At 39.9% G+C, this 25972-nt stretch overlaps 1 protein-coding gene across 8 annotated transcripts in view; it reads right to left on the minus strand.

Annotated features, from left to right (window-relative positions):
* Adcy8 (adenylate cyclase 8) overlaps positions 1 to 25972 on the minus strand; it is a 249254-nt gene that overhangs the window by 54202 nt on the left and 169080 nt on the right. For all 8 annotated transcript variants that reach the window (XM_039078567.2, XM_039078565.2, XM_039078564.2 and 5 more), the window contains 1 exon segment: positions 7666 to 7766. In XM_039078567.2, the coding sequence (XP_038934495.1) occupies positions 7666 to 7766 (101 nt within the window).

Here is a 25972-nt window from a genome sequence, read left to right on the forward strand (position 1 = left end):
GTAGCCCCTTTTATAGCCATCTGCTGCCAAGAGATTACACCACAGTATTTCATCAGTCATTACTCTGCTTGTGGGAAATACCCACCACATCCTTCTCCCTTTCATAGTGGGTTTTATGATTCTTCTTTTCTCATTCTCATATATCAACTCAATATTCAGCTGAGTTAATGATTACTATGGTTTGCATGGAGTATATTATATGCCATTAGATTTACAGGTAGAAAGTATAGTTTAGAAAAAGAGTACGTATTCACTCTTAAGTTGTCAACAATCCTAAGTTTATACCATAGGCTTCAAGATCTCATGAGACCTTTGTCCAATGGAAGCTTGTATCTATTGCAAACTCCACAGAGTGTCAGGATGTTACCATCAACATAGGAGTCTATTGGTAACTTTTGTCTTTGGAAGTGTCTTTGATAAATTTCTCTCCTTATCAATAAATTAATCACTAAGAATGCTTGCTGTCCTTGGGGCTGGATCCCTTGTACTCTGTTTTATGTTTTTGATCTACAATGACACCTCTTGTTTTCTTACATCCCAGCCAGTAAACTGTTACACATTATTAAAGGGTGCTTTTATAGAAGTGACCAGAGAGTTTCTGTCTTCTACTAAAATTATCTGCTTTAAGATCCTCCACATGCTAGTGCTTTGAATAACTGTGTTTACTGACACTATCTCTTAACCTCCTTCTGCCTTATCATGATTGATCTCCATGTGCCAGCACCGTGGTTCCCCTCTTTTAATGATATCTCATTTCCACTCCTCAAAAGAAACCAAGAGGTCTTTTTCCCCTCCAGACAAGTCTTTAAAGCTCACAGGATGGTAGTTTCATGGGTAATTCAGTTGATGAGTGTTGAAGCTAGAACTTAAAGTCCTTGCTGCTATATCACTACTGCTAGATATCATTGGAGAATGATATGCTTGTTTTTCCAGTAATTCCTTTTGCCTCTGAGGTTTATAATGATGGCATATTTTTCAATAAGCTTTCTTCTCATGCATAGAGTAGACATCAAGATACCAGGACCAAAGCACATCTTGTATACTATCTAGAGAATATGGATTTAAAAATGACAAAATAGTATGATATGCTGCGATCCATAACAAGTCATAAACAACTATCATTTATAAAGCAAGAAGGGAGGCTTCAAGAAAGAGTTAATACTTGGGCTTGTTCATGTAGGATTAAATGATTTTTTTCTTGGAGTATAGGCACAATCAAGAATATCATTAAGGCAGCAGAAGAGCAAGAGCTGCCAGTGTGTTTAGGGTTTGCTAATAACCTGCCTTCATTAGGGTCCCTATGGCTGTAATAATTATACTTCTATATCACAGTCCACCATTGAAGGAAGTCAAGACAGGAACTCATACAAGGCAGTAACCTCGAGGCAGGAGCTTATGTTGAGGCCATACAGGGATGCTGTAACCCAGGAACAGCAGCCTAGGGAATGGCACCACCCACAATGGCAAGTATATCAGTCAGTAATTAAGAAAATCAAGTTTGCCTACAGCAATCTTTTGGAGGCATTTTCTCAAATGTCTTTCAGTCTCTCAAATGAGTCTAGCCAGTATCAAGTTGATATAAAACCAACCAGCACACAACTAAAGCTGTAAGGCTGTGAAGCTAGACAGAAGTTGCTATGTTTTAGGGAGGTCTTTGTCAGAAATGTATATTTGAAAGACAGCTGAAGAACTGTTTAGAAGATTTGGACAGTGGATACAGGACCCAGCAATGGAGGAATACAAGGAAGTAAGGTTCAGGGAAAGCTGAAGGGGCAATCTAGTTAGTATTATGTGTGTGTGCATATGGCCATACATATAGATACAGAATGACAGATTTTATCATCTTAACGGGGTAAGTATACCAAATGCAATGATTAGAGGAAAGTTAAATATTTGGTATTTGTTTGCAAATATGCTTGACACAGGTAATGTAGGGACAGTAATGGGGATAGTTGTGGACTTCTGTGCCTACAGTGAACAGCCGATGATGGTTGAAGATCTGTCAGTAAGAGAATTGTCCAAGGAGAATGAGAACAGAACAGCAGAGGTAGTAAGGTTGAAGATCAATCTGTAAAGAAGCTAGTGGACTTGAAAAAAAAAGAATCAAAAGGACTGGAAAGAACATGGTCAGCTGCACTGGCCAGGGGATGAGGGGAGGAAATTTACAGAGAGGTAGTAACCAGAAATATCAGCTCCCTTTGTTACTGGACTTGGGGTTATAGTGTATGTTCAAATAAGCCACCCTTTCTTCACAAGCCAATCAAAACACCTAGCAAAGGAAAGCAGAAAACAAAGGTTTATTCAATGTGGCCACACTGGGAAGAGATCCATTGACCCCTATCCCTTGCCTAAGTCTGTCTTTGGAGTCTTAAAGTAAGGTTGAGGTTTAAGTGAGGGTCAGAGTTAATATATGTAAGATGGCCATCATTGTCTTTGTGGTAAGATGGGCTGGGAGATGCATGCTATGACCCAGGCTTTATGCTTTCTCCTACAGCTCTGCTCTCTTGCGGTCCAATGTTTCAACATCTTCATCTCCAAAGAAGGGGATCCAAAAGTCTCTGTACAATATATTTTTGTGCTGGCTAGACTGTTTGCACTTTTATATGGTTAAGTAAGAGGAAGGCTATGAAATGATAGTCCCACGGCCTTTGCTATTTTTAGAATTCTAAAAATTATACTTTTGTGTTTATGGACCACCTTCACAAGGGATTTACATGGGAATTCTAGATAGAAACAGCAGGCTCGTGGAGCAGTGAGTTCCTTGGGGGCTCAAGGCAGATAAGACTCTCTCCATTGATGCACTGAAGAAACACTCCCTGAGAAGGCTATGGTACTCACTTGCACTCACTCAGCAAAGGCACATGAAGAATGTCAGTGGGTCACTTTGTCAGGCGGCTCCTCAAGAGAAGAAGCCAGTTGCTCAGCTAGCTTGTCTCAATGATATGTAGCAGTTGCTGAAATTAAGCATAACCTGTGTCCAAGGATGATACAGACATAAACTGGGAAAAGCAAGTTTTACAGATTCCCATGAGATCAAATTCTTCAGTGGCAACCACTGAAGGGTCTTTTCAGGGATCAGAAGCATGGCTCTTGGCCTTGTGGTCTGGACTGTTTAATCCTGCTTGACTATACTAATACTGCTTCTGCGGGGACTTTAATGGACGCATGCCTGCTCATCCTGTAGGATTTAGCCTTACTTTCAGGTTGTTCTATGAACCAAGAAACATGTATGAATGTTCAGGTATTCAGTGAACAGTTATTGACTTCAACTTTCTGTGTAGAGAATGGATAACCTTGTTATCTTCAACAGCATATTGGAAAAAGGACTTTTCACCCATGTCCCCAAGCATGGTATGTTTCCATGTTCTTTTCAGAGAAGAAACATACCAATGTTCTCCTTTAACACTGGTGGTCATGCTGTACATGTGTGTTTTCTTGTATTAGAACAGAGGTCTCCCACTGGAACTTGAAGACAGTTTTCAGGGAAGGTGAAGATTCGAGAGAACAAACATGAAGACCACGTGGTCTCTTGGCTTTGTCTCTCTTAGCTGTCAGCATAGATTTGCATAGTCTTTTGTTTGGAAAGTCTATAAAAGCAATGCTGTGTGATATATTTCACTATTATGTTTTGCATTCAGAAAACTGTCAGGCTGTCAGGAGGGCATACTGAATATTATAAGTAAGGGTTTTCACAGAAAACCACCTGAATGTGCAAAAGTCATAAGTGATGTTTTGGATCACTGAGAAGGGAAATGACTTGAAAGATAGGCAGAGTAGTTCAGGCATAAGACAAAAATCTCCTATGTTTGAACTTGTTCCAAAATGGACCCTGTACCTTTCAACCTCCAAGGAGTTAACTAGTCTGAGCATCATTTTAAAAAAAACTACAAAATGGATTGTTTTAGACTTATATTTTAAAGAAGTCTTTAAGGTTAAATAGAGTAATAAAAGCAGGAGACAGACACATTCTATTTCTCTTCAGGGCAATGTTTAGGATATTAAAGATATTCAAGGATATGTGAGAAGAATATTGACTATAGGACAGGCTTTCTTATCTGGTGGCTGGCGCTACATATAAAATTCCTCTGAGAGTCTTTCCCGCAGCCCCTCAGTGCTCACTTGTTTCTGCACACATAAACGTTATAGCATCAGACTGCAAATTCCATCTAATTATACAGCCATTCTGGCATCCAGGGATTCTGAATTTGCTTTTGCATTGTTGCTGTATATGAGAGGCAAGGAAACCTTTCATTTCTGAAATCAAGTCTCAAAAAGAATGACAAGGGATTTGTAAACATCTCTATTTGAGTCTTCTCTCTAATTAAGGTCTAATTATTCTCTGATGTCTGCATTTAAAATCAGATTGGGTTGGTGGTACAGTGTGACATTTGCTGGACAGACAAGATCAGTGCAGAGGAGTGAATGGCCCACAGCTGCTTGTGGTTCAGTAGGATTCAGAACCTCAGATCATAGCCAAAGAGAACATTTGTATGACTCTTCAGAATCTGCAAAGAGCTGGTTAGTGCAATCTCCCATTTGATACTGAAGCAACTCTGAGAGGTCAGCATTCTTAGCTCTTTCAACAGATGTGCATTATGTGGTTTGAGAAATAGTATTCTCATTCTTGAAAGTATCTTTACAATATCTATTTTGATTTTAGTTATGTGCATGTGTGCACATGCGCATGCACATACACACGGGTGCAGGTACCACTCTAGAAGAGAGTTTTAGATCTCTTGGCATTGGAGTCACAGGTGATTGTGAGACTGTGGATTGCATGACATAGGTGCTGGGGCCAACGTTGAGTCTTATGCAAAAAAAGTATGTGTTCCTACCCACTAAGCAGACTCTTTACCCTTCATAATTCCCATTCTGTAGATGAGGAAACTTAAGTGTCAAAGAAGTTAAGTACGCAGTATAATACAGTGTGTTTATTGCACTGAAAATAGTCAAATCAGTAATTTCTAATCTTCCCACTGTCCCTCTCAAGCTCAATATTTCTCTCTCCCCTCTATAATTTTTTCTCTCTTTACACTTCGCTAAAAGGATGCACATAGTTTCTATATTCTTAAAAGGCATTTAAAGGTATTTTCTAGTCTTTCTTTAGTTTACCTTTTTGGGAAAGGAACACCTGTGAACCTGCAAACACTAAAGCACAGAACTGGGCTAGCATAGTTTGCCTTTGCCAAGGTCTATTAATTTGTTTTCTTCAAGGATAAGGAATTAGCTATGGCCATATGAGCAAAGATTACTTCATCTCTTAAAATAGTCATTACAGAAGTATAAAGGAGTGGTGCCCACTATGTACCATTGCAAAGCATCAATCAGTAAGAAAATCTGTTGGAGGGAAACCAGCACACACTAAAGGAAGCTTTGCTGTCTTGAAGGTGAATGAGCCATTCAGTTTCCACAATATGAGGGCTGCCTGGTCAGAGGTCAGTTTGGCAACCTCTTCCATGGTTATGTATTCCTGGTCACTAACATATTGAGGTGGTAATGGTGGTTGTATTGCAGATATAAGATGCATTTGGAAGCCAAAATCAGGGACTCCTTCTATTCAGCTGCTGAGAAAGTTCCAGGTGTTATCTCCAATCTAAGGAATCAGGATATCAAGTCTGGCTTCCTTTCCTACTCTTTCTCAGGTTTTTCTGTCAGATGATGTGGTTGTATCTCCTGTTTGTGCTGATCCCAGTCTTTGAGGTACAGTTCCTTATCCATTTATTACCTCACTAGGGATTGGAAGATGGTGCTATCTTTGTTATATCATTTCCTTAATTTTTTTTAAAAGCTGGAATACTTTATGTGATGTTTCTTCTCTTTGATTGCTCGGCTTATCTTGTGATACAGTTCCTATAGAGGAGATGGAAAATGTTTCTCATTTTTCATCTGTTTCTACTTTTAAAATACACTGTGAACTTACGAGACTCAATCAATGTAATTTCCAAGCCTTTATTGAATGCCTTGGTAGTTATTCCTTCTAATGCTAGAACTCCCCCCATCTTATGACAATGGTAGTCTTTTAAGTGATCTTTGATGCCTTCTAACATGACTCTAACAATGTTTGAAAAACATTTTTTGCAGTCTTATTTATCAGTCAGGTGTCTCCAAAGAAGAGAAAAAATATGTAATTATAATAGGATTTTTACTAGATTGCCTTACAGTAGATGTGGTGATTTAGCTATGCTTGTTCCATGGAAAGTGAAAATATTAGGAGGTGTGGCCTTATTGGAAGAAGCTGTTGTTTTGGAGTCCTTGTTGGAGGAAGTGTGTCACTGCAGACAAAGACTCTGGAGGTCTGTTTCTATGCTCAGGCTCCACTCAATGCTGAAGAGTGATCGTCCTCCTAGATGCCTGCAGAAGATAGTCTCCTGCTGGCTGCTTTCCAATCAAGATGTAGAACTCCAGGCTCCTTCAGCACTGTATCTGTCTGGACACTGCCATGCTTCCTGCCATGTGATAATGGACTGAACCTCTGAAACTCTTAAGTCATCTCCAATTAAATGTTTTCCCTTTTATTTTATCATTTTTTTATGTTTTCCCTTTTAAGAGTTGCTTTGGTCATGTTGTCTATTCACAGCAGTGGAAACCCTAAGACAATAGGAGAGGATGGATTGTCCCACAGTGGCTGTCTGTGGATTGGAAAACTAGAGAAATGATTTTCTATTTAAACAATGAACTGTTCTTAATAATAGGGATCAATGGTGCAGTCCTGGATAATTGTTAGCCTGGGATACCCTAAAACGTTCAAGTTCATGTTCAAAGGCTAAGGAATCTGGGGTCTGAGATCCATAGCAGCAGGAGTAAACACACTACTGTACAACAATCATATGTATGGTAATATCAGCTGGCTCTTTCTGCTCTTCATTTGATGAGGGTCCCAGTCTTGTCTATTAGATAGTGTTGCTTATATTCAGAGTGGGTCTTCTCTATTCAGTCTGCCAACCCATATGTCAGTCATCTTAGGAAAGACTGTCACAGACACACCTAGAAATGTGCTTATCCAATTTTGTAGATGTCCTTAAAACAAATCAAATAGACAAACAGTATCACCATCACAAGTCTTGTCTTGTACAGTTCCTGCCCTGGCTTTTGTTAGGAACACTTGCTCTGGAACTAGACATTCTGTGTTTGAATTAAGGCTAAAATATTTCAAATGGGAAACCCATTTTAGCACTCTGAGCCTCAAGTCTCTCCTCTTTATAAAGATAACATTGATTGTAGCTACCTGTGAGCTCATCACAGTGAGTTTTTGAGTTATTATGTTTAAAGTGTTTGTAAGCGACTGGCTAACATGTGTTTGTACTATTGCTAACATAGAAGTGATACTACAAGTATGAAGGACTCATGTGAAAAAACAAACAAGTGATTGAACTCTTTAATTCATTGCTTTCTGAATTCATGGGTACAATATACAACAGGAACACGAACCACTCCAGTTTGGCTATTATTTTATTAATATTGGAAAATATTTTAGCCTAGGCAGAGTGATAAGAATATTATGCATAGTAAGGTGGTCCAAGAAGACCCAGAATTGTCGAACACCCGGGTCTAGGCCATGGACAGTCATGTTAAAATCCCAACCTTTCTCAGATGGATGGCTGCAGGTAAGGGCTCATCACCTCACAGAGGTGTTTTCAGCTGCCATTTTAGTCCTTTTGTACTTACCTCGAAGAAGGAAGCAAACTTTGAATCGCAGTGATAAACAGAAGAACGATAAATGCACAGACCAAGTTTGACTTGAATACTTCATCCCGCATTTGAGAATACTGTAATTTTAAAAAAGTAGAATCGATTACTTTGTAGCAGAGTTGATGTTTTGGAGGAGATATATATCATCAATTTGAGGTTAAGAAAAACAACGAGAAGCAACAACGCAATATCGTTTTGAAAAAGTTACCAGGATATCAACTGTATAATCCAAAATCTTCACAGGGCAAGCTCTTCATCCCTCCCATCAATTTTCCTCTGAAATGCCAGTAATTAATACATCCCTTCCCTAGTAAGGGGCCTCCAAGGGTTCATGAGTTTTTCCTTCTCCTGTCCCATAACAGTCTATCACTTAACAGAGCAGAAGAGCCCTCATCATGAACACTGCAGATCAAACTCACGTAGACTTCTTTCATTTGCAAAGTGAAGTTATGTAAGGACGGTGCTCTGTTTCTTGTTAGGTGTGGGGACATGTGCAAATGCTTTACCAGTGAATCTGCTTTCTTTTAAATAAAAAGCATGGAGAATAACTTCACAGAATCTTACAAGTTTAAAGAAGCTCACAAGGTCTCCAGTGCTGTAGCATAATGTCTCACTGAAGAGAAATCAAGGTGGATAGTCCAATACTGAACACCTTTCCGTTGTCCATTTTAGTAGCCATGGGGAGTGGTGGTAACATTATCTGATTACTCAGAGTGCTCATTAATTTCATAGTTAATCATTAATCTCAAAGTTTGGATATTTGCACTTGCCTCACTTCTGCTTCATCTCCTGAACCCCTGTAGAGTCAATAAACCATGTAATCATATTTTAGAAGGAGGCCCAGAGGGCTTAAAATTGGTGGAAGACATTAGAATAAGGTTTATCCAGGTCTCTCATTTTGCCTTACTGACATAGAAGCCTAGTGAATAGCTGTAGACCACATAGAATGCAGATTGTCTTATTTTGGAATGAGGAAGGAGGCACAAAGCTAAGCCTGGCACTGTAGCTTTGTAATCCTTGGTTTGAATTTCAGAGTCACTTCAGTGAGCTGATCAATGTCTTTCTTGCAACCTTTAGGCTCTTTGCCCACAATGCCTAATAAGATATAAGTCAGGCCAACACAATGATGAGATCAGTCCATTTTATTGGTCTAATAGTTTGAAATAACAGTTATGGGATTTTGAAACTGATGCTGACTGTTGGGTGTGGTTTACATTGTAGACTGGAATTTACTGCTCTGAATCATGGCTAAGGTTTTGGGAATGACCAGTAGCTGGCGAGCAACCTGCGGGAGGTGCAGTGTTACACAGAGAACCCATCCATTGCTTTTGCAGAGCAATGAATTTTTCATTTCTAAGCACTAAGACTGTTCAGCTGCTGACAATTTGCTTGGCATCTGGAGGGGATCCAGGAACTCTGAAGAATCACCAGAAGCCACCCCCTTTCCTAATAAAACTCAAGAAAATCCATGTTATTAGTAATTATCAATACTGCTAGCTAGGACCAGGGACAATCTGAGTGACCCACATAGGCCAAGATGAATAGTTACAAATGTAATTCAAAGGAAGATAACTGGCTGAGTTCCTTATGATAGCTGGTTACACATGATTTAATTTTTTTTTGGTTAACTGATAAGCAGTTTGATTGTCTAGATTCAATATTGAGATTTTACAAACATCATTCACAATCCTTAGTGTATTTAATCCTTCATTTTCACCATTATTACTACCAGCACCACTAACACCACTACCACCACCATCACTACCACCGGCGGCAGCAGCAGCAGCAGCTCAGCCTGTTGAATTTATGATAGGTTACCTTCCTAATTCTAGGATCCTTTCTATAGCACACCTCACATATACTCAAATGTCTGCTGGGTGCCACTGGGTAGCCACCTCTGTTTTATCAGGGAAGCATGTTTTCTGTCCTTATGACTATGCAGGGCATCCTATTTCACACTCTCTGCTTAATGCCTAAGTTTGAGCTTTTCCTTTTATGTAAGGTTCCTTCCCATTCACTGGCCTTGTTTCACTGGGAGAATAATTCTCCCTATAGCTACCAAAGAGTCCTGGTGACTCCTCTCTTGAATATCTCTTACTGATGGCACTTAAACAATTGCAAATCCATAATTGGTCCCAACTACAGTTGCTGGACGTTTGAGCTTGTTGTTTTCTCCCAAGAGCAATCTGGTAGAATCACATAGGGAGACTTACTTTCTCTCCAGGCACATCAGGTATGGAATAAAACCAATGTCTTTGAACCTCACTTGTCTCTCCTACCAAATGGGACATGTAAGGTCTGCAATGCTCAACCATCCTTTGATTTTCATGTTTGAGTTTCAGTCCCTTGCACAGTCACAAAAAGAAAAATCTGTACCATTGATGTCAATCAAACACAGAATACTGGGTTTCAGAATGAAATGCATTGTGGCTTTGAAACACAAGGAAAGAAGGCTTATGAAAAGAAAATTCCTAATTGGCTCAGGATGTTACAGTATCAAGACTGAGCACTGATTCACCGAACTTCATTTTGATTTGTGAGGGTCTGAATACTTCAGTGTATGGCTATGTCATGTGTGTTAAATGCTTCTGTTTTCCCAAATTATACATTCTGTGTTTCATCTTTGTTCTGTCTTCATCTGACCACACGAATATTTCTGTATTTCAGTTTGTGAACATGGAGTAATCTAGAGCACAACACCTTTGAACCTCAGCTTCTACACCTACTGGCTATGGAATTTGAGGCATATCTACTAGGTTTTATATATCTCACTCTTGTAACATAGAAAATGAATGTCATAGGAGCCACTCACAAGGGTTTCTAGAAATTAAACTGAGTTCATATGTAGCAAGCATTCAAAGCAGTGTCTTGTGAAGGCAACATTCAAGAAAGATGAGTTGTACTTTGTTCATATCTGAAGATGTTAACCCTGAAGTCTACTGAAATGGTGTCTGTAGAATTAGTCAGAGTCATGAGGGTCAATCAGTTCTAGATCCACCACAAGAAAAGTGAGAAATCCAAATGTCATTACATAGTCATGTGGAAGAAAAGCCCATTCCAGATTCTTCATCCACAGAGGGATGGTCAGTGAAGCTAGCTACAGATATGATGGGTAGTGCCTCTTGCCTTCCCTGTCTCTGTCCTTGAGACAGTTCTGAAAAACCATTATTTAGTGAGGAAGAAGGAAAACATTCTACTTATCAGGATCCTTCATTCTCCAATACAAAAATAGGAGTGCTGATGATATTTTTACATCCCTACATGGTAAGGAGGGTGCTTCCAATAAAAGTAACAGGGAAGTTGACTTTCCAAAGGTGAACTATGCACTTTGTGACTAGTTATGAAGAATATGATACTCTCATAAATGAGGTAGGTTATGTTTCTTGCCTTTGCTTTATTGTTACCAACATTTCTCAGTAATATTGCTGACAAATAAGCATTATCTCTGCCCTAGACTCTTCTAATTATAGAATAAATGAACTTTTTCTTTGAAATTTCATTCCATCTTTAGATAAAACTAGTGTTAAAAAAGAGGATTTTTCTCATACATCTTTAATTATTCTAAATGAATACCTTGTTAAATCTAAAGAGATTCTTATTTGGAACAAAACTGTGAGTCCTGTATATGAGAATTAAGTAACGTGACCTCTCCTACAGTTAGGCTTGTGCATCATATGGTGATGACCTAGAGCATACTTATATTACATTATCTATACAAATGTAATATACCACAAAAAACAAAACATGAATCTAATTTGTCATGAAATGTAGAAATTCTGGGGGAAATCACCATCCCTGACTTCAAGCAGTATTATAGGGCAATAGTGATAAAAACTGTATGGTATTGGTGCAGAGACAGGCAGGTAGATCAGTGGAATAGATTTGAAGACCCAGGAAAGAACCCACACACCTATGATCACTTGATCTTTGACAAAGGAGCTAAAGTCATCCAGTGGAAAAAAGATAGCATTTTCAACAAACGGTGCTGGTTCAACTGGAGGTCAACATGTAGAAGAATGCAGATTGATCCATGCTTATCACCCTGTACAAAGCTTAAGTCCAAGTGGATCAAGGACCTCCACACCAAACCAGACACACTCAAGCTAATAGAAGAAAAATTGGAGAAAAGCCTTGAACACAAGGGCACTGGGGAAAATTTTCTGAACAAAACACTAATGGCTTATGCTCTAAGTTCAATAATTGACAAATGGGACCTCATAAAACTGCAAAGCTTCTGTAAGGCAAAGGACACTGTCATTTGGACAAAATGGCAACAAACAGATTGGGAAAAGATTTTTACCAATCCTATGTTCGATAGAGGGCTAATATCCAAAATACACAAAGAACTCAAGAAGTTAGACTCCAGAGAATCAAATAACAGTATTAAAATATGGGTACAGAACTAAACAGAGAATTCTCAGCTGAGAAATATTGAATGGCCAAAAAGCACCTAAAAATGTTCAACATCCTTAGTCATCAGGGAAATGAAAATCAAAACAACACCGAGATTCTACCTCACACCAGTCAGAATGGCTAAGACCAAAATCTCAGATGACAACAGATGCTGGCAAGGATTTGGAGAAAGAGGAACACTCCTCCATTGTTGGTGGGATGGCAGACTGGTACAACCATTCTGGAAATCAGTCTGGAGGTTCCTCAGAAAATTGGACATCGAACTACCTGAGGACCCAGCTATACCTCTCCTGGGTATACCCAAAAGATGCTCCAACATACAACAAAAACACATGCTCCACTATGCTCATAGCAGTCTTATTTATAATAGTCAGAAGCTGGAAAGAACTCTGATGCCCTTCAATATAGGAATGGATACAGAAAATGTGGTACAGCTACACAATGGAGTACTACTGAGCAATGAAAAACAATGATTTCATGAAATTCATAGGCAAATGGATTGAACTAGAAAATATCATCCTGAGTGAGGTAAACCAATCACAAAAAACACACATGGTATCCACTCACTGGTAAGTGGATATTAGCCCAAAAGCTCAAATTACCCAAATACCACAGACCACATGAAACTCAAGAAGAAGGGTGACCAAAGTGCGGAATTAAAAGGGGTAACAAAAATATTCATAAGATGGGATAAGGAAACAAAGTTTGGAGCAGACACTGAAGGAATGGCCCTTCAGATCCTGACCCACTTCGGGATATAGCCCACATATATACAGCCACCAAAACTAGATAATATTGATGAAGCCAAGAAGTGAATGCTGACAGGAGTCTGATATAGCTCTCTCTCCAGAGAGGCTCAGCCAGAGTGAGACAAAAGCGAGCCAGAGTGACAGAAGCGAATGTTAGCAGCAAACCAGTGAACTGAGAATGGGGGTCCCTGTTGGAGGAATTAGACAAAGGACTGAAGGAGCTGAAGGGACTTGCAACCCTATTAGAACAACAGTACCAACCAACCAGAGCTCCCAGGGACTAAACTACTACCCAAAGACTATACATGAACAGACCCATAACTCCAGTTGCATATATAGTAGAGGATGGCCTTTTTGGGCACCAATGGGAGGAGAAGCCCTTGGTCCTGCTAAGGCTGGACCCCTCAGTGTAGGGGAATGTCAGTACGGGGAGGCGGGAAGGGGGGTGTTTGGGGAGGGGGAACACCCTTATAGAAGAAGGGATGGGGGATGGGATATGGTGCTAATGGCTGGGAAACCAAGAAAGGGAATAACATTTGAAATACAAATAAAAAATTTCCAATTAACAAAACTGAAATGGCCCTTAAAATTATTTGATCACCTAGAGGCTTGTACAAATGGCAGTGTTTTGCAAGGCATGAAGAGTATGGAGAATCCTATAAAGCTACATCTGAATAAGGGCTAGGTTTCTTTTCTGAGCCTCTTTGAAACTTGTCATTCATTCATGAAGAAGGAGACCTCAGTACTCCTACTATTTTAAGACTTACAAAGTCAAGATAAATAAAAAATCTTTAGAGAAACCAGATGTTACAAGAGACCCATTCCTTCAAAATAACCTTCCAAATGAGATCAAGAGGGTGATGAAGATGTGTCTGATTTAGAAAAAAAATATAGATAACATCTGAGACCATTGATTCAAGCTCCAAGTTCCAACCTGTAAACAAGGAATGGAACGATGCAAAAAATTCCGATCATCTCCAAGAAAGATGTTCATGCTGCTCATTACTTATTTTAGAGGCCAACATCAGAACCCACTAGTGAGTTATTCTGTTTTCAAGCCTTCTTGGTCAAATTTCTCCCTATTTCAGTCATGGTAACTTAAGAGTCCATAGTCAGACAAAACATTTGAAGTGTCTGATACCGTTTTACTAAAATCTGTTAAACCTCCACATAAAATTTAAAGTGCACAGACACTTGAGAGAAATATTGAACACATATAAAATATCAATTTTACTCAGAGAAAGTATTATCTAAAGAAGTTCTTGGGGTCTTCCTGGTTGCTGCCGCTGCAGAGAGCCCGTGGGGAGCACCCTACGAGCGAACCTGAGCCTCGGGACCACAGGTAAGACCAAATAAGAAAGCTGCCTGGTGAGCTTGGGACACAGGAAAGCAGAATTTCTCTAGGACCGGGCACGTTCTGTGTTTACCGGAAGTCCCACACCCGAGGATCCCGGCCCGCAGCAGCTCTCTACTCCCAGACCCGGTGAGAGAGAGACCCAACCGCCTGGTCAGGTGGGCACTCCTGAGGCTGCAGAGCGGAAGAGACCACCAACTCTGCTCACCCCTGCCCACATCCCTGGCCCAAGAGGAAACTGTATAAGGCCTCTGGGCTCCCGTGGGGAAGGGCCCAGGAGCGGCAGGACCCCTGTGCCTGAGACACCGCCGGAACCTGAAAGAAACAGACCGGATTAATAGTTCTCTGCACCCAAATCCCGTGGGAGGGAGAGCTAAACCTTCAGAGAGGCAGACAAGCCTGGGAAACCAGAAGTGACTGCTCCCTGCACACACATCTCGGACGCCAGAGGAAAAAGCCAAAGACCATCTGGAACCCTGGTGCACTGAAGTTCCCGGAAGGGGCGGCACAGGTCTTCCTGGTTACTGCCGCTGCAGAGAGCCCGTGGGCAGCACGCCACGAGCGAACCTGAGCCTCGGGACCACAGGTAAGACCAAATTTTCTGCTGCAAGAAAGCTGCCTGGTGAACTCAAGACACAGGCCCACAGGAACAGCTGAAGACCTGTAGAGAGGAAAAACTACATGCCAGAAAGCAGAACACTCTGTCCCCATAACTGACTGAAAGAGAGGAAAACAGGTCTACAGCACTCCTGTCACACAGGCTTATAGGACAGTCTAGCCACTGTCAGAAATAGCAGAACAAAGTAACACTAGAGATAATCTGATGGCGAGAGGCAAGCGCAGGAACCCAAGCAACAGAAACCAAGACTACATGCCATCATCGGAGCCCAATTCTCCCACCAAAACAAACATGGAATATCCAAACACACCAGAAAAGCAAGATCTAGTTTCAAAATCATATTTGATCATGATGCTGGAGGACTTCAAGAAAGACATGAACACACTTAGGGAAGCACAGGAAAACATTAATAAACAAGTAAAAGCCTACAGAGAGGAATCGCAAAAATCCCTGAAAGAATTCCAGGAAAACACAATCAAACAGTTGAAGGAATTAAAAATGGAAATAGAAGCAATCAAGAAAGAACACATGGAAACAACCCTGGATATAGAAAACCAAAAGAAGAGACAAGGAGCTGTAGATACAAGCTTCACCAACAGAATACAAGAGATGGAAGAGAGAATCTCAGGAGCAGAAGATTCCATAGAAATCATTGACTCAACTGTCAAAGATAATGTAAAGCGGAAAAAGCTACTGGTCCAAAACATACAGGAAATCCAGGACTCAATGAGAAGATCAAACCTAAGGATAATAGGTATAGAAGAGAGTGAAGACTCCCAGCTCAAAGGACCAGTAAATATCTTCAACAAAATCATAGAAGAAAACTTCCCTAACCTAAAAAAAGAGATACCCATAGACATACAAGAAGCCTACAGAACTCCAAATAGATTGGACCAGAAAAGAAACACCTCCCGTCACATAATTGTCAAAACACCAAACGCACAAAATAAAGAAAGAATATTAAAAGCAGTAAGGGAAAAAGGTCAAGTAACATATAAAGGGAGACCTATCAGAATCACACCAGACTTCTCGCCAGAAACTATGAAGGCCAGAAGATCCTGGACTGAGGTCATACAGACTCTAAGAGAACACAAATGCCAGCCCAGGTTACTGTATCCAGCAAAACTCTCAATTAACATTGATGGAGAAACCAAGATATTCCATGACAAAACCAAATTTACACAATATCTTTCTACAAATCCAGCACTACAAAGGATAATAAATGGTAAAGCCCAACATAAGGAGGCAAGCTATACCCTAGAAGAAGCAAGAAACTAATCATCTTGGCAACAAAACAAAGAGAATGAAAGCACACAAACATAACCTCACATCCAAATATGAATATAAAGGGAAGCAATAATCACTATTCCTTAATATCTCTCAATATCAATGGCCTCAACTCCCCAATAAAAAGACATAGATTAACAAACTGGATACGCAATGAGGACCCTGCATTCTGCTGCCTACAGGAAACACACCTCAGAGACAAAGACAGACACTACCTCAGAGTGAAAGGCTGGAAAACAACTTTCCAAGAAAATGGTCAGAAGAAGCAAGCTGGAGTAGCCATTCTAATATCAAATAAAATCAATTTCCAACTAAAAGTCATCAAAAAAGATAAGGAAGGACACTTCATATTCATCAAAGGAAAAATCCACCAAGATGAACTCTCAATCCTAAATATCTATGCCCCAAATACAAGGGCACCTACATACGTAAAAGAAACCTTACTAAAGCTCAAAACACACATTGCACCTCACACAATAATAGTGGGAGACTTCAACACCCCACTCTCATCAATGGACAGATCATGGAAACAGAAATTAAACAGTGATGTCGACAGACTAAGAGAAGTCATGAGCCAAATGGACTTAACGGATATTTATAGAACATTCTATCCTAAAGCAAAAGGATATACCTTCTTCTCAGCTCCTCATGGTACTTTCTCCAAAATTGACCATATAATTGGTCAAAAAACGGGCCTCAACAGGTACAGAAAGATAGAGATAATCCCATGCGTGCTATCGGACCACCACGGCCTAAAACTGGTCTTCAATAACAATAAGGGAAGAATGCCCACATATACGTGGAAATTGAACAATGCTCTACTCAATGATAACCTGGTCAAGGAAGAAATAAAGAAAGAAATTAAAAACTTTTTAGAATTTAATGAAAATGAAGATACAACATACCCAAACTTATGGGACACAATGAAAGCTGTGCTAAGAGGAAAACTCATAGCGCTGAGTGCCTGCAGAAAGAAACAGGAAAGAGCATATGTCAGCAGCTTGACAGCACACCTAAAAGCTCTAGAACAAAAAGAAGCAAATACACCCAGGAGGAGTAGAAGGCAGGAAATAATCAAACTCAGAGCTGAAATCAACCAAGTAGAAACAAAAAGGACCATAGAAAGAATCAACAGAACCAAAAGTTGGTTCTTTGAGAAAATCAACAAGATAGATAAACCCTTAGCCAGACTAACGAGAGGACACAGAGAGTGCGTCCAAATTAACAAAATTAGAAATGAAAAGGGAGACATAACTACAGATTCAGAGGAAATTCAAAATATCATCAGATCTTACTATAAAAACCTATATTCAACAAAATTTGAAAATCTTCAGGTAATGGACAATTTCCTAGACAGATACCAGGTATCGAAGTTAAATCAGGAACAGATAAACCAGTTAAACAACCCCATAACTGCTAAGGAAATAGAAGCAGTCATTAAAGGTCTTCCAACCAAAAAGAGCCCAGGTCCAGACGGGTTTAGTGCAGAATTCTATCAAACCTTCATAGAAGACCTCATACCAATATTATCCAAACTATTCCACAAAATTGAAACAGATGGAGCACTACCGAATTCCTTCTACGAAGCCACAATTACTCTTATACCTAAACCACACAAAGACACAACAAAGAAAGAGAACTTCAGACCAATTTCCCTTATGAATATCGACGCAAAAATACTCAATAAAATTCTGGCAAACCGAATTCAAGAGCACATCAAAACAGTCATCCACCATGATCAAGTAGGCTTCATCCCAGGCATGCAGGGATGGTTTAATATACGGAAAACCATCAACGTGATCCATCATATAAACAAACTGAAAGAACAAAACCACATGATCATTTCATTAGATGCTGAGAAAGCATTTGACAAAATTCAACACCCCTTCATGATAAAAGTCCTGGAAAGAATAGGAATTCAAGGCCCATACCTAAACATATTAAAAGCCATATACAGCAAACCAGTTGCTAACATTAAACTAAATGGAGAGAAACTTGAAGCAATCCCACTAAAATCAGGGACTAGACAAGGCTGCCCACTCTCTCCCTACTTATTCAATATAGTTCTTGAAGTTCTAGCCAGAGCAATCAGACAACAAAAGGAGATCAAGGGGATACAGATCGGAAAAGAAGAGGTCAAAATATCACTATTTACAGATGACATGATAGTATATTTAAGTGATCCCAAAAGTTCCACCAGAGAACTACTAAAGCTGATAAACAACTTCAGCAAAGTGGCTGGGTATAAAATTAACTCAAATAAATCAGTTGCCTTCCTCTATACAAAAGAGAAACAAGCCGAGAAAGAAATTAGGGAAACGACACCCTTCATAATAGACCCAAATAATATAAAGTACCTCGGTGTGACTTTAACCAAGCAAGTAAAAGATCTGTACAATAAGAACTTCAAGACACTGAGGAAAGAAATTGAAGAAGACCTCAGAAGATGGAAAGATCTCCCATGCTCATGGATTGGCAGGATTAATATAGTAAAAATGGCCATTTTACCAAAAGCAATCTACAGATTCCATGCAATCCCCATCAAAATACCAATCCAATTCTTCAAAGAGTTAGACAGAACAATTTGCAAATTCATCTGGAATAACAAAAAACCCAGGATAGCTAAAGCTATCCTCAACAATAAAAGGACTTCAGGGGGAATCACTATCCCTGAACTCAAGCAGTATTACAGAGCAATAGTGATAAAAACTGCATGGTATTGGTACAGAGACAGACAGATAGACCAATGGAATAGAATTGAAGACCCAGAAATGAACCCACACACCTATGGTCACTTGATTTTTGACAAAGGAGCCAAAACCATCAAATGGAAAAAAGATAGCATTTTCAGCAAATGGTGCTGGTTCAACTGGAGGGCAACATGTAGAAGAATGCAGATCGATCCATGCTTATCACCCTGTACAAAGATTAAGTCCAAGTGGATCAAGGACCTCCACATCAAACCAGACACACTCAAACTAATAGAAGAAAAACTAGGGAAGCATCTGGAACACATGGGCACTGGAAAAAATTTCCTGAACAAAACACCAATGGCTTATGCTCTAAGATCAAGAATCGACAAATGGGATCTCATAAAACTGCAAAGCTTCTGTAAGGCAAAGGACACGGTGGTTAGGACAAAACGGCAACCAACAGATTGGGAAAAGATCTTTACCAATCCTACAACAGATAGAGGCCTTATATCCAAAATATACAAAGAACTCAAGAAGTTAGACCGCAGGGAAACAAATAACCCTATTAAAAAATGGGGTTCAGAGCTAAACAAAGAATTCACAGCTGAGGAATGCCGAATGGCTGAGAAACACCTAAAGAAATGTTCAACATCTTTAGTCATAAGGGAAATGCAAATCAAAACAACCCTGAGATTTCACCTCACACCAGTGAGAATGGCTAAGATCAAAAACTCAGGTGACAGCAGATGCTGGCGAGGATGTGGAGAAAGAGGAACACTCCTCCATTGTTGGTGGGATTGCAGACTGGTAAAACCATTCTGGAAATCAGTCTGGAGGTTCCTCAGAAAATTGGACATTGAACTGCCTGAGGATCCAGCTATACCTCTCTTGGGCATATACCCAAAAGATGCCTCAACATATAAAAGAGACACGTGCTCCACTATGTTCATCGCAGCCTTATTTATAATAGCCAGAAAATGGAAAGAACCGAGATGCCCTTCAACAGAGGAATGGATACAGAAAATGTGGTATATCTACACAATGGAATATTACTCAGCTATCAAAAACAACGAGTCTATGAAATTCGTAGGCAAATGGTTGGAACTGGAAAATATCATCCTGAGTGAGCTAACCCAATCACAGAAAGACATACATGGTATGCACTCATTGATAAGTGGCTATTAGCCCAAATGCTTGAATTACCCTAGATCCCTAGAACAAACGAAACTCAAGACGGATGATCAAAATGTGAATGCTTCACTCCTTCTTTAAATGAGGAAAAAGAATACCCTTGGCTAGGAAGGGAGAGGCAAAGATTAAAACAGAGACTGAAGGAACACCCATTCAGAGCCTGCCCCACAGGTGGCCCATACATATACAGCCACCCAATTGGACAAGATGGATGAAGCAAAGAAGTGCAGACCGACAGGAGCCGGATGTAGATCGCTCCTGAGAGACACAGCCAGAATACAGCAAATACAGAGGCGAATGCCAGCAGCAAACCACTGAACTGAGAATAGGTCCCCTGTTGAAGGAATCAGAGAAAGAACTGGAAGAGCTTGAAGGGGCTCGAGACCCCAAAAGTACAACAATGTCAAGCAACCAGAGCTTCCAGGGACTAAGCCACTACCTAAAGACTATATATGGACTGACCCTGGACTCTGACCCCATAGGTAGCAATGAATATCCTAGTAAGAGCACCAGTGGAAGGGGAAGCCCTGGGTCCTGCTAAGACTGAACCCCCAGTGAACTAGACTATGGGGGGAGGGCGGCAATGGGGGGAGGGTTGGGAGGGGAACACCCATAAGGAAGGGGAGGGGGGAGGGGGATGTTTGCCCGGAAACCGGGAAAGGGAATAACACTTGAAATGTATATAAGAAATACTCAAGTTAATAAAAAAAAAAAAAGAAGTTCTTGGGTGGCAAATAGTAGCTTTTATATAGCAGGAAATAGTAACATTAAATGAATGTTTTGAAAGCTTTCAACTCAGACCTTGTTTCATGTCATGAAAACTACAGTAGTCTTCATTAAATAGAAATGAGCAAGATCTAATAGCTAATTGATGTATAAAATGTGATGTTCCCCTCAATTTAACTTCACATGCCTTGAGTATTTTTAAGAGCTACCTTATCGTTTGTATGCTCTTTCAAACCATTCCTCTACGTAAGCAATTCTTGACTGTTAACCTTTTTTTCTGCCTTCTGAGTACAGAGATCAGGATTGTTTCTATTCCCACTGTCCTAGGAGGAAATGTATTCCATGAATTTATTTATTTACTTATTTGATGGACACATGTACCTACAGAGCTAATGTGATACAGCTGCCCTAGTGTTAGTTTGTTTTTCTCAGTGTTTTCCCGTGATGGCAAAAGCATGTGGTGGGTTATTTGTATATGTGTGCACACATGTATCTATGTAGTAGGTAGGGAAAGGATTAAAGAAATGATTATGAGTTTACATTTTACTCTTTTCCTCCCTTCAAAGATCTTTGCCACATGAATTGCTATATAATAACTTCCCTGTATCATATCCCTAACTGCCAATATCACAGAAATATTCTAAACTTCCTGAAAAGCAGGCACTATGAAATTGTAAGATTTTCTGCTGTATTAATGGTAGTCTGGGTTTAGGAGACAGACCGAAATAGATTGGAATCCCATCTATGCTGCCTTGGAAAAGGTACTTACATTCTCTGAGGCTTGCACCTGTCAAATGGTAAAGCTAGCACCTACACAAAGGGTGTTGTAACAATAGATGAGGTAACAAGTATAAAATGCTTCAGACAGAGCCTGACATGATGCTGATAGATGAATAACTGCTTATTAGGCTGCTACTTTAGTAGCAGTTTGCTGCAACCTCTGAGGCACATAAACCTTCCGTGCATTTCCAGTGCACAACAGCCTCGGAGCTCATGGGCACTTTTATCCCATTTTGTTTTTTAGGATGGGTAGGTCAGTGACTGGATGAAGTTCACAAAGGAGAGTATAAATTCCATGAGAACAGAAGCTGTGACTTTCTGTCTTTCTCCAATGCTCAGAACACAGTGGTTAGTAGAACACAGACAAGCAGAACATGAACTGAACAGATCAAGTGCTCTGAGTTATGGCACTAGAAATAACAAGAGAAGCTAGAGAGACAATTCTTATGGGAACATGAAGAAACCCATTTGTGAAAGAGATCAAAATATGTGAATGGCTTGTTCTCGTAGGAAGAGACACAACACTGGGAGCTACTCAAAGGACTCCCTTAAATAAAGAGCCTGTATTTCTCATTCTTAAGACACATCCTAGGAGACAAGGCAGCCAATGTTTCTGCTCCAGTGAGCTATAGATATACTGGGAGTATTTCACTTAGTGAGTGACAAGTCTGCCAGATTAAATGGATAGAGTTTGGAATCTTGGAATATTAGGATACAGGACATATTATGAGGACACCTTTTGCTGTTTTTGTTAAATAGTTTTTATACAGAGTTCTATAATTGTAAAGTTTGTTGTGAAGGTTTATCCTCTAGTATTAGGTTGGCATAAGAAAACTGTCTCATTTATCCAAATATATAGTGTATGATGTCAGTTACCTGCCCCCTGCCTAGCTTGGTACAAGGCTACCTGGCTCAGTAGTTGGCCAAGAAGCTCTGAGGATTATCCTTTCTCTGCTTTCGTCTCCCTGAAGGCCTGTGGCGGAGCTACAGATGCTGCCCTAAGTGTCTAGCTTTTATGTAGAGTCCGGGGTCCCAAGCTCAGGTGCCATTCTTGCGTTGTTAGATCTTTACCCAGTGAGTCATCTTTCCAGCCCTGAATTTTCATACTAGCCCCTATGGGCAGGTGATCATAAACATGTCAGTGAAGTCAAATCCTTTGCCTTGTTTCATAGCTCATATTGACAAAAACTGGGCTAAAGTCATGTTTTCTAGGTGATTGGCTCTATGCTTTTTCTTATTCTTTTTTTTTGTAAATGAAAACTAAACATGTTTGAACAAAAAAGATTTTTTTGTATGAGTCCAGAAAAGTCTATTGGAGTAACTAGAGTCTATCAACCTGTCTGTCTGTCTCTGCTACTATAGAGTAATATGCAACTCTTTGTGACTGATTTTATTTCCTAAGGGGAATTTGAATCCAGGTCTTTTTTCTCCTAATTCCACTGAAAGCCTTACAGAAGCTGTCGGAGTCCATATTGGCTCAGATTGGCCTAGGGACCTTTTGATATGAGCTGGTCTTACTCATGCTCACTCAGCCAAATGACAATGAAATATGGCTGAAAATAAAAAAAAAGAATCCTCCAAGAACGTGTCTCAAAATGCATATCCCCTTGAATAATTTTCATCTTAAGGGCAGTTGACTAGCAGGCCCTTGCATTTCATACAAGGTCACAAGGCAACTCTGCATCCTGCAGAATGAAGAGAATTTTACAGAAAGAGGCTTTCTTAAAGATAAGAAGTTTCAGAATCACACAGATGATGTCAGACTTGGAAGAAAGAAGAAAATCTAATTTTTATTGAGATGATTTTATTTTAATGCCTCACCCACTAAAGTACCACCATCAGAAGTCAAAATGTCTAACCTATTACAGGGCATACGGTAACATACTCTTATTTTTACTCTACATTAAGAACTTTTCCCATTCTAAGGCAGTTCCATGGTTTATTGAACACTATACTTAGTTCTTCCAAGTAAGTGTCCATGCTATTCAATTCTCCAAAGGCTCTAAAGGGCTTATGTGGGTTTCTATGGCTGGGGACATCTGCCTGTAATTGGAATAATCTGCCACCTCTATCCTAAACTTACTCAGAGTGAGTCTTGTCACAGTGGTGAATGAGGACCGGAAGCTGAGATATACTACCTCCCTATAAGAAGTCTAGAAACAGAAGGGAACAAAATGGGTGATCCCCAAAAGAGTAAGTTCCCCACTGGATAGCAAAGCCTCACAACTTGCAAAGCAAATGTGAGTGCCTTCACTGAAAGGAGTTACGACAAAGGACATCACCCAAGGCAACATCTGAGAACCAAAAGGTTCTTCATCCCAGTCACAATATTAAAAAAAAACCCAATAAGGACATGTTTTCTTTCTATAGAATTGATGATTTTGAAGAAGTATAGACATCCATCTTCAAAGATATCCCAAAGTATATATGAAATATTTTAAATGTACACCTTTTGATGTCTTTACTATCTCACCCTAAGCAAAGACTGAGCATGAAGACACGTTTAACCATGCAGACAGCTATGGAGACATAGTTGGAAACAGAGTAGTGACAACTGAAAATAAAATAATAAAATAATGGTTTAAAGTCCCAATGGGACATCATGCAGCTATTAACATTATTGTCTTAACTGAATAGCACCATGAAAAAAAAAAGGCTCAAGCACGGAATGATTAAAACTGCTCCTAGTATTGTGCACAGAATAGTCTGCTTTACAAAAATCCCACAAATAAGCACATGGGCACACATTCCTTTAAGGCCATGGTGGCTGATGCTAGAATGTTAACATTTTGAATGATCAAGAAAGATTTTATTTTCTTTAATTCTTCATTTATTTGGTATAAAACATCGATACTGAAAATACATCACCATTAGTATTTGTGTGTGTGTGTGTGTGTGTGTGTGTGTGTGTGTGTGTGTGTGTGTGTGTGATATGTAAGTACACGAGTGTGGACATGCATGTGCCATGACACATGTGTGGAGGTATGAGAACAACTGTTGGTGGTAGTTCCCTTCCTCTGCCTTGTTTACACTGAATCTCATGCTGTACACCACACTAGCAAGGCCACAAAATTCTGGACATCCTCTGTCTCTGCCTTTCACTTCACTGTAGAACTGACCCATGTGTTTCGCTTGGCATGAGTTCTGTGGATCTGAACACAGATCCTTCTCCATGTAAAGCATTATCTACTGAGCCATCTTCCCAGGACAAATGTATTATTTTATGTGAGAAAAACCCAGTATCATCAATAGACTTTAACAATCAGGTTTCATTTCTACATATCCTTTCTGCTGTCCTAACTTTTTCTGGTCCTCGGGATCTTTAAGCCTTGATAAAGAAAGGGACATTTTCCCTATGAAATATTGGATCTTTGATACTTGAGCCCTCTTTTCCCATCCAAGGGTCTGCCCAGAGAGCTCTCATGAATTTGTTGGCAAGTGAAAATGTTGAGAAGCATGGATTGTAACCTGGCCAAGAAAAAGTCTTCTGTGCTATGTCTTGTCACGGGAAATGCATCATGGATGAGCTACGAGAATGAAAACAATGGCTTTGGATAGAGCAAACGTGGATTGTGATTGGAAAACCAACATATTCAGGACACATTGGAGTCAAAGTATCTAGAGAAGGTGAAGACCTGCCCAAGCTATTGATTCCACAGATGAGGAAACCAAGGTACAGAGAAGGCAAGGGTAGCATAGTCTTTTGTAGCCTAGTCTAAAACAATACTGAGGTGGCAGCAGGAGAGGAGTTCCCCACAATGAATTCCCAAGTGGGGACCAAGGAGAACTTTAGTTTTCCCTCTTAAACATCTACTGAACAAGATCAGATCAAAGTCCACTCAGTATTTTTAGTTTAACATTTGTGAAATGAGATTAGTAGGAAGTGGGGCCATCTTCCTCTATCTTTGTACCCGAAGTCTTTCCCCATTTTCTTATTTGGTGTGTGTTTATGTGTTTCTGTGGTGTGTGTGTCTGTATGTTTGTGTGTAAATCAAAGGGCAATATTGGGTGCAGGGCCTCACACTTCTCCTTGTTTGAGAGAGTGTGTCTAGTCTGTTTGCCATTCCATACACCAGACTGTTGGCTTTAAAGTTTCTGTGGATGCTCTTACTTTGTGTATTTTCTTATTCTCTCAACAAGTAGTGTGCAACGCTACAAAGTACTTAAAGCCTGGTGGCTCATGACACTGTTGATAGACATGTCAGTTCTTTTAAGTTATGACCAAGCAATGTCTGAATGACAAGTCTGTGCATTCCAATGGAGCTGTCTGCTCTGTGATTATCTCTTAAAGGTGGGGAACTAATTCTCATTCCTGCTTCCTTCTGTTGCCTAAGCAGAGCGGAACCTTTCCTTCCATACAAAATTGCATCAATATTTCCATTTCTGCTTTTCCTTTCAAAGAACATACTTTTATGATCAAAAGAGGTATCGCAATCATAAATACTCTAGATATTTAGAAATGCTAAAATAT

This window comes from Rattus norvegicus, chromosome 7 (assembly GCF_036323735.1).
Source record: "Rattus norvegicus strain BN/NHsdMcwi chromosome 7, GRCr8, whole genome shotgun sequence".
In the NCBI taxonomy this organism is placed as follows: Eukaryota; Metazoa; Chordata; class Mammalia; order Rodentia; family Muridae; genus Rattus; species Rattus norvegicus.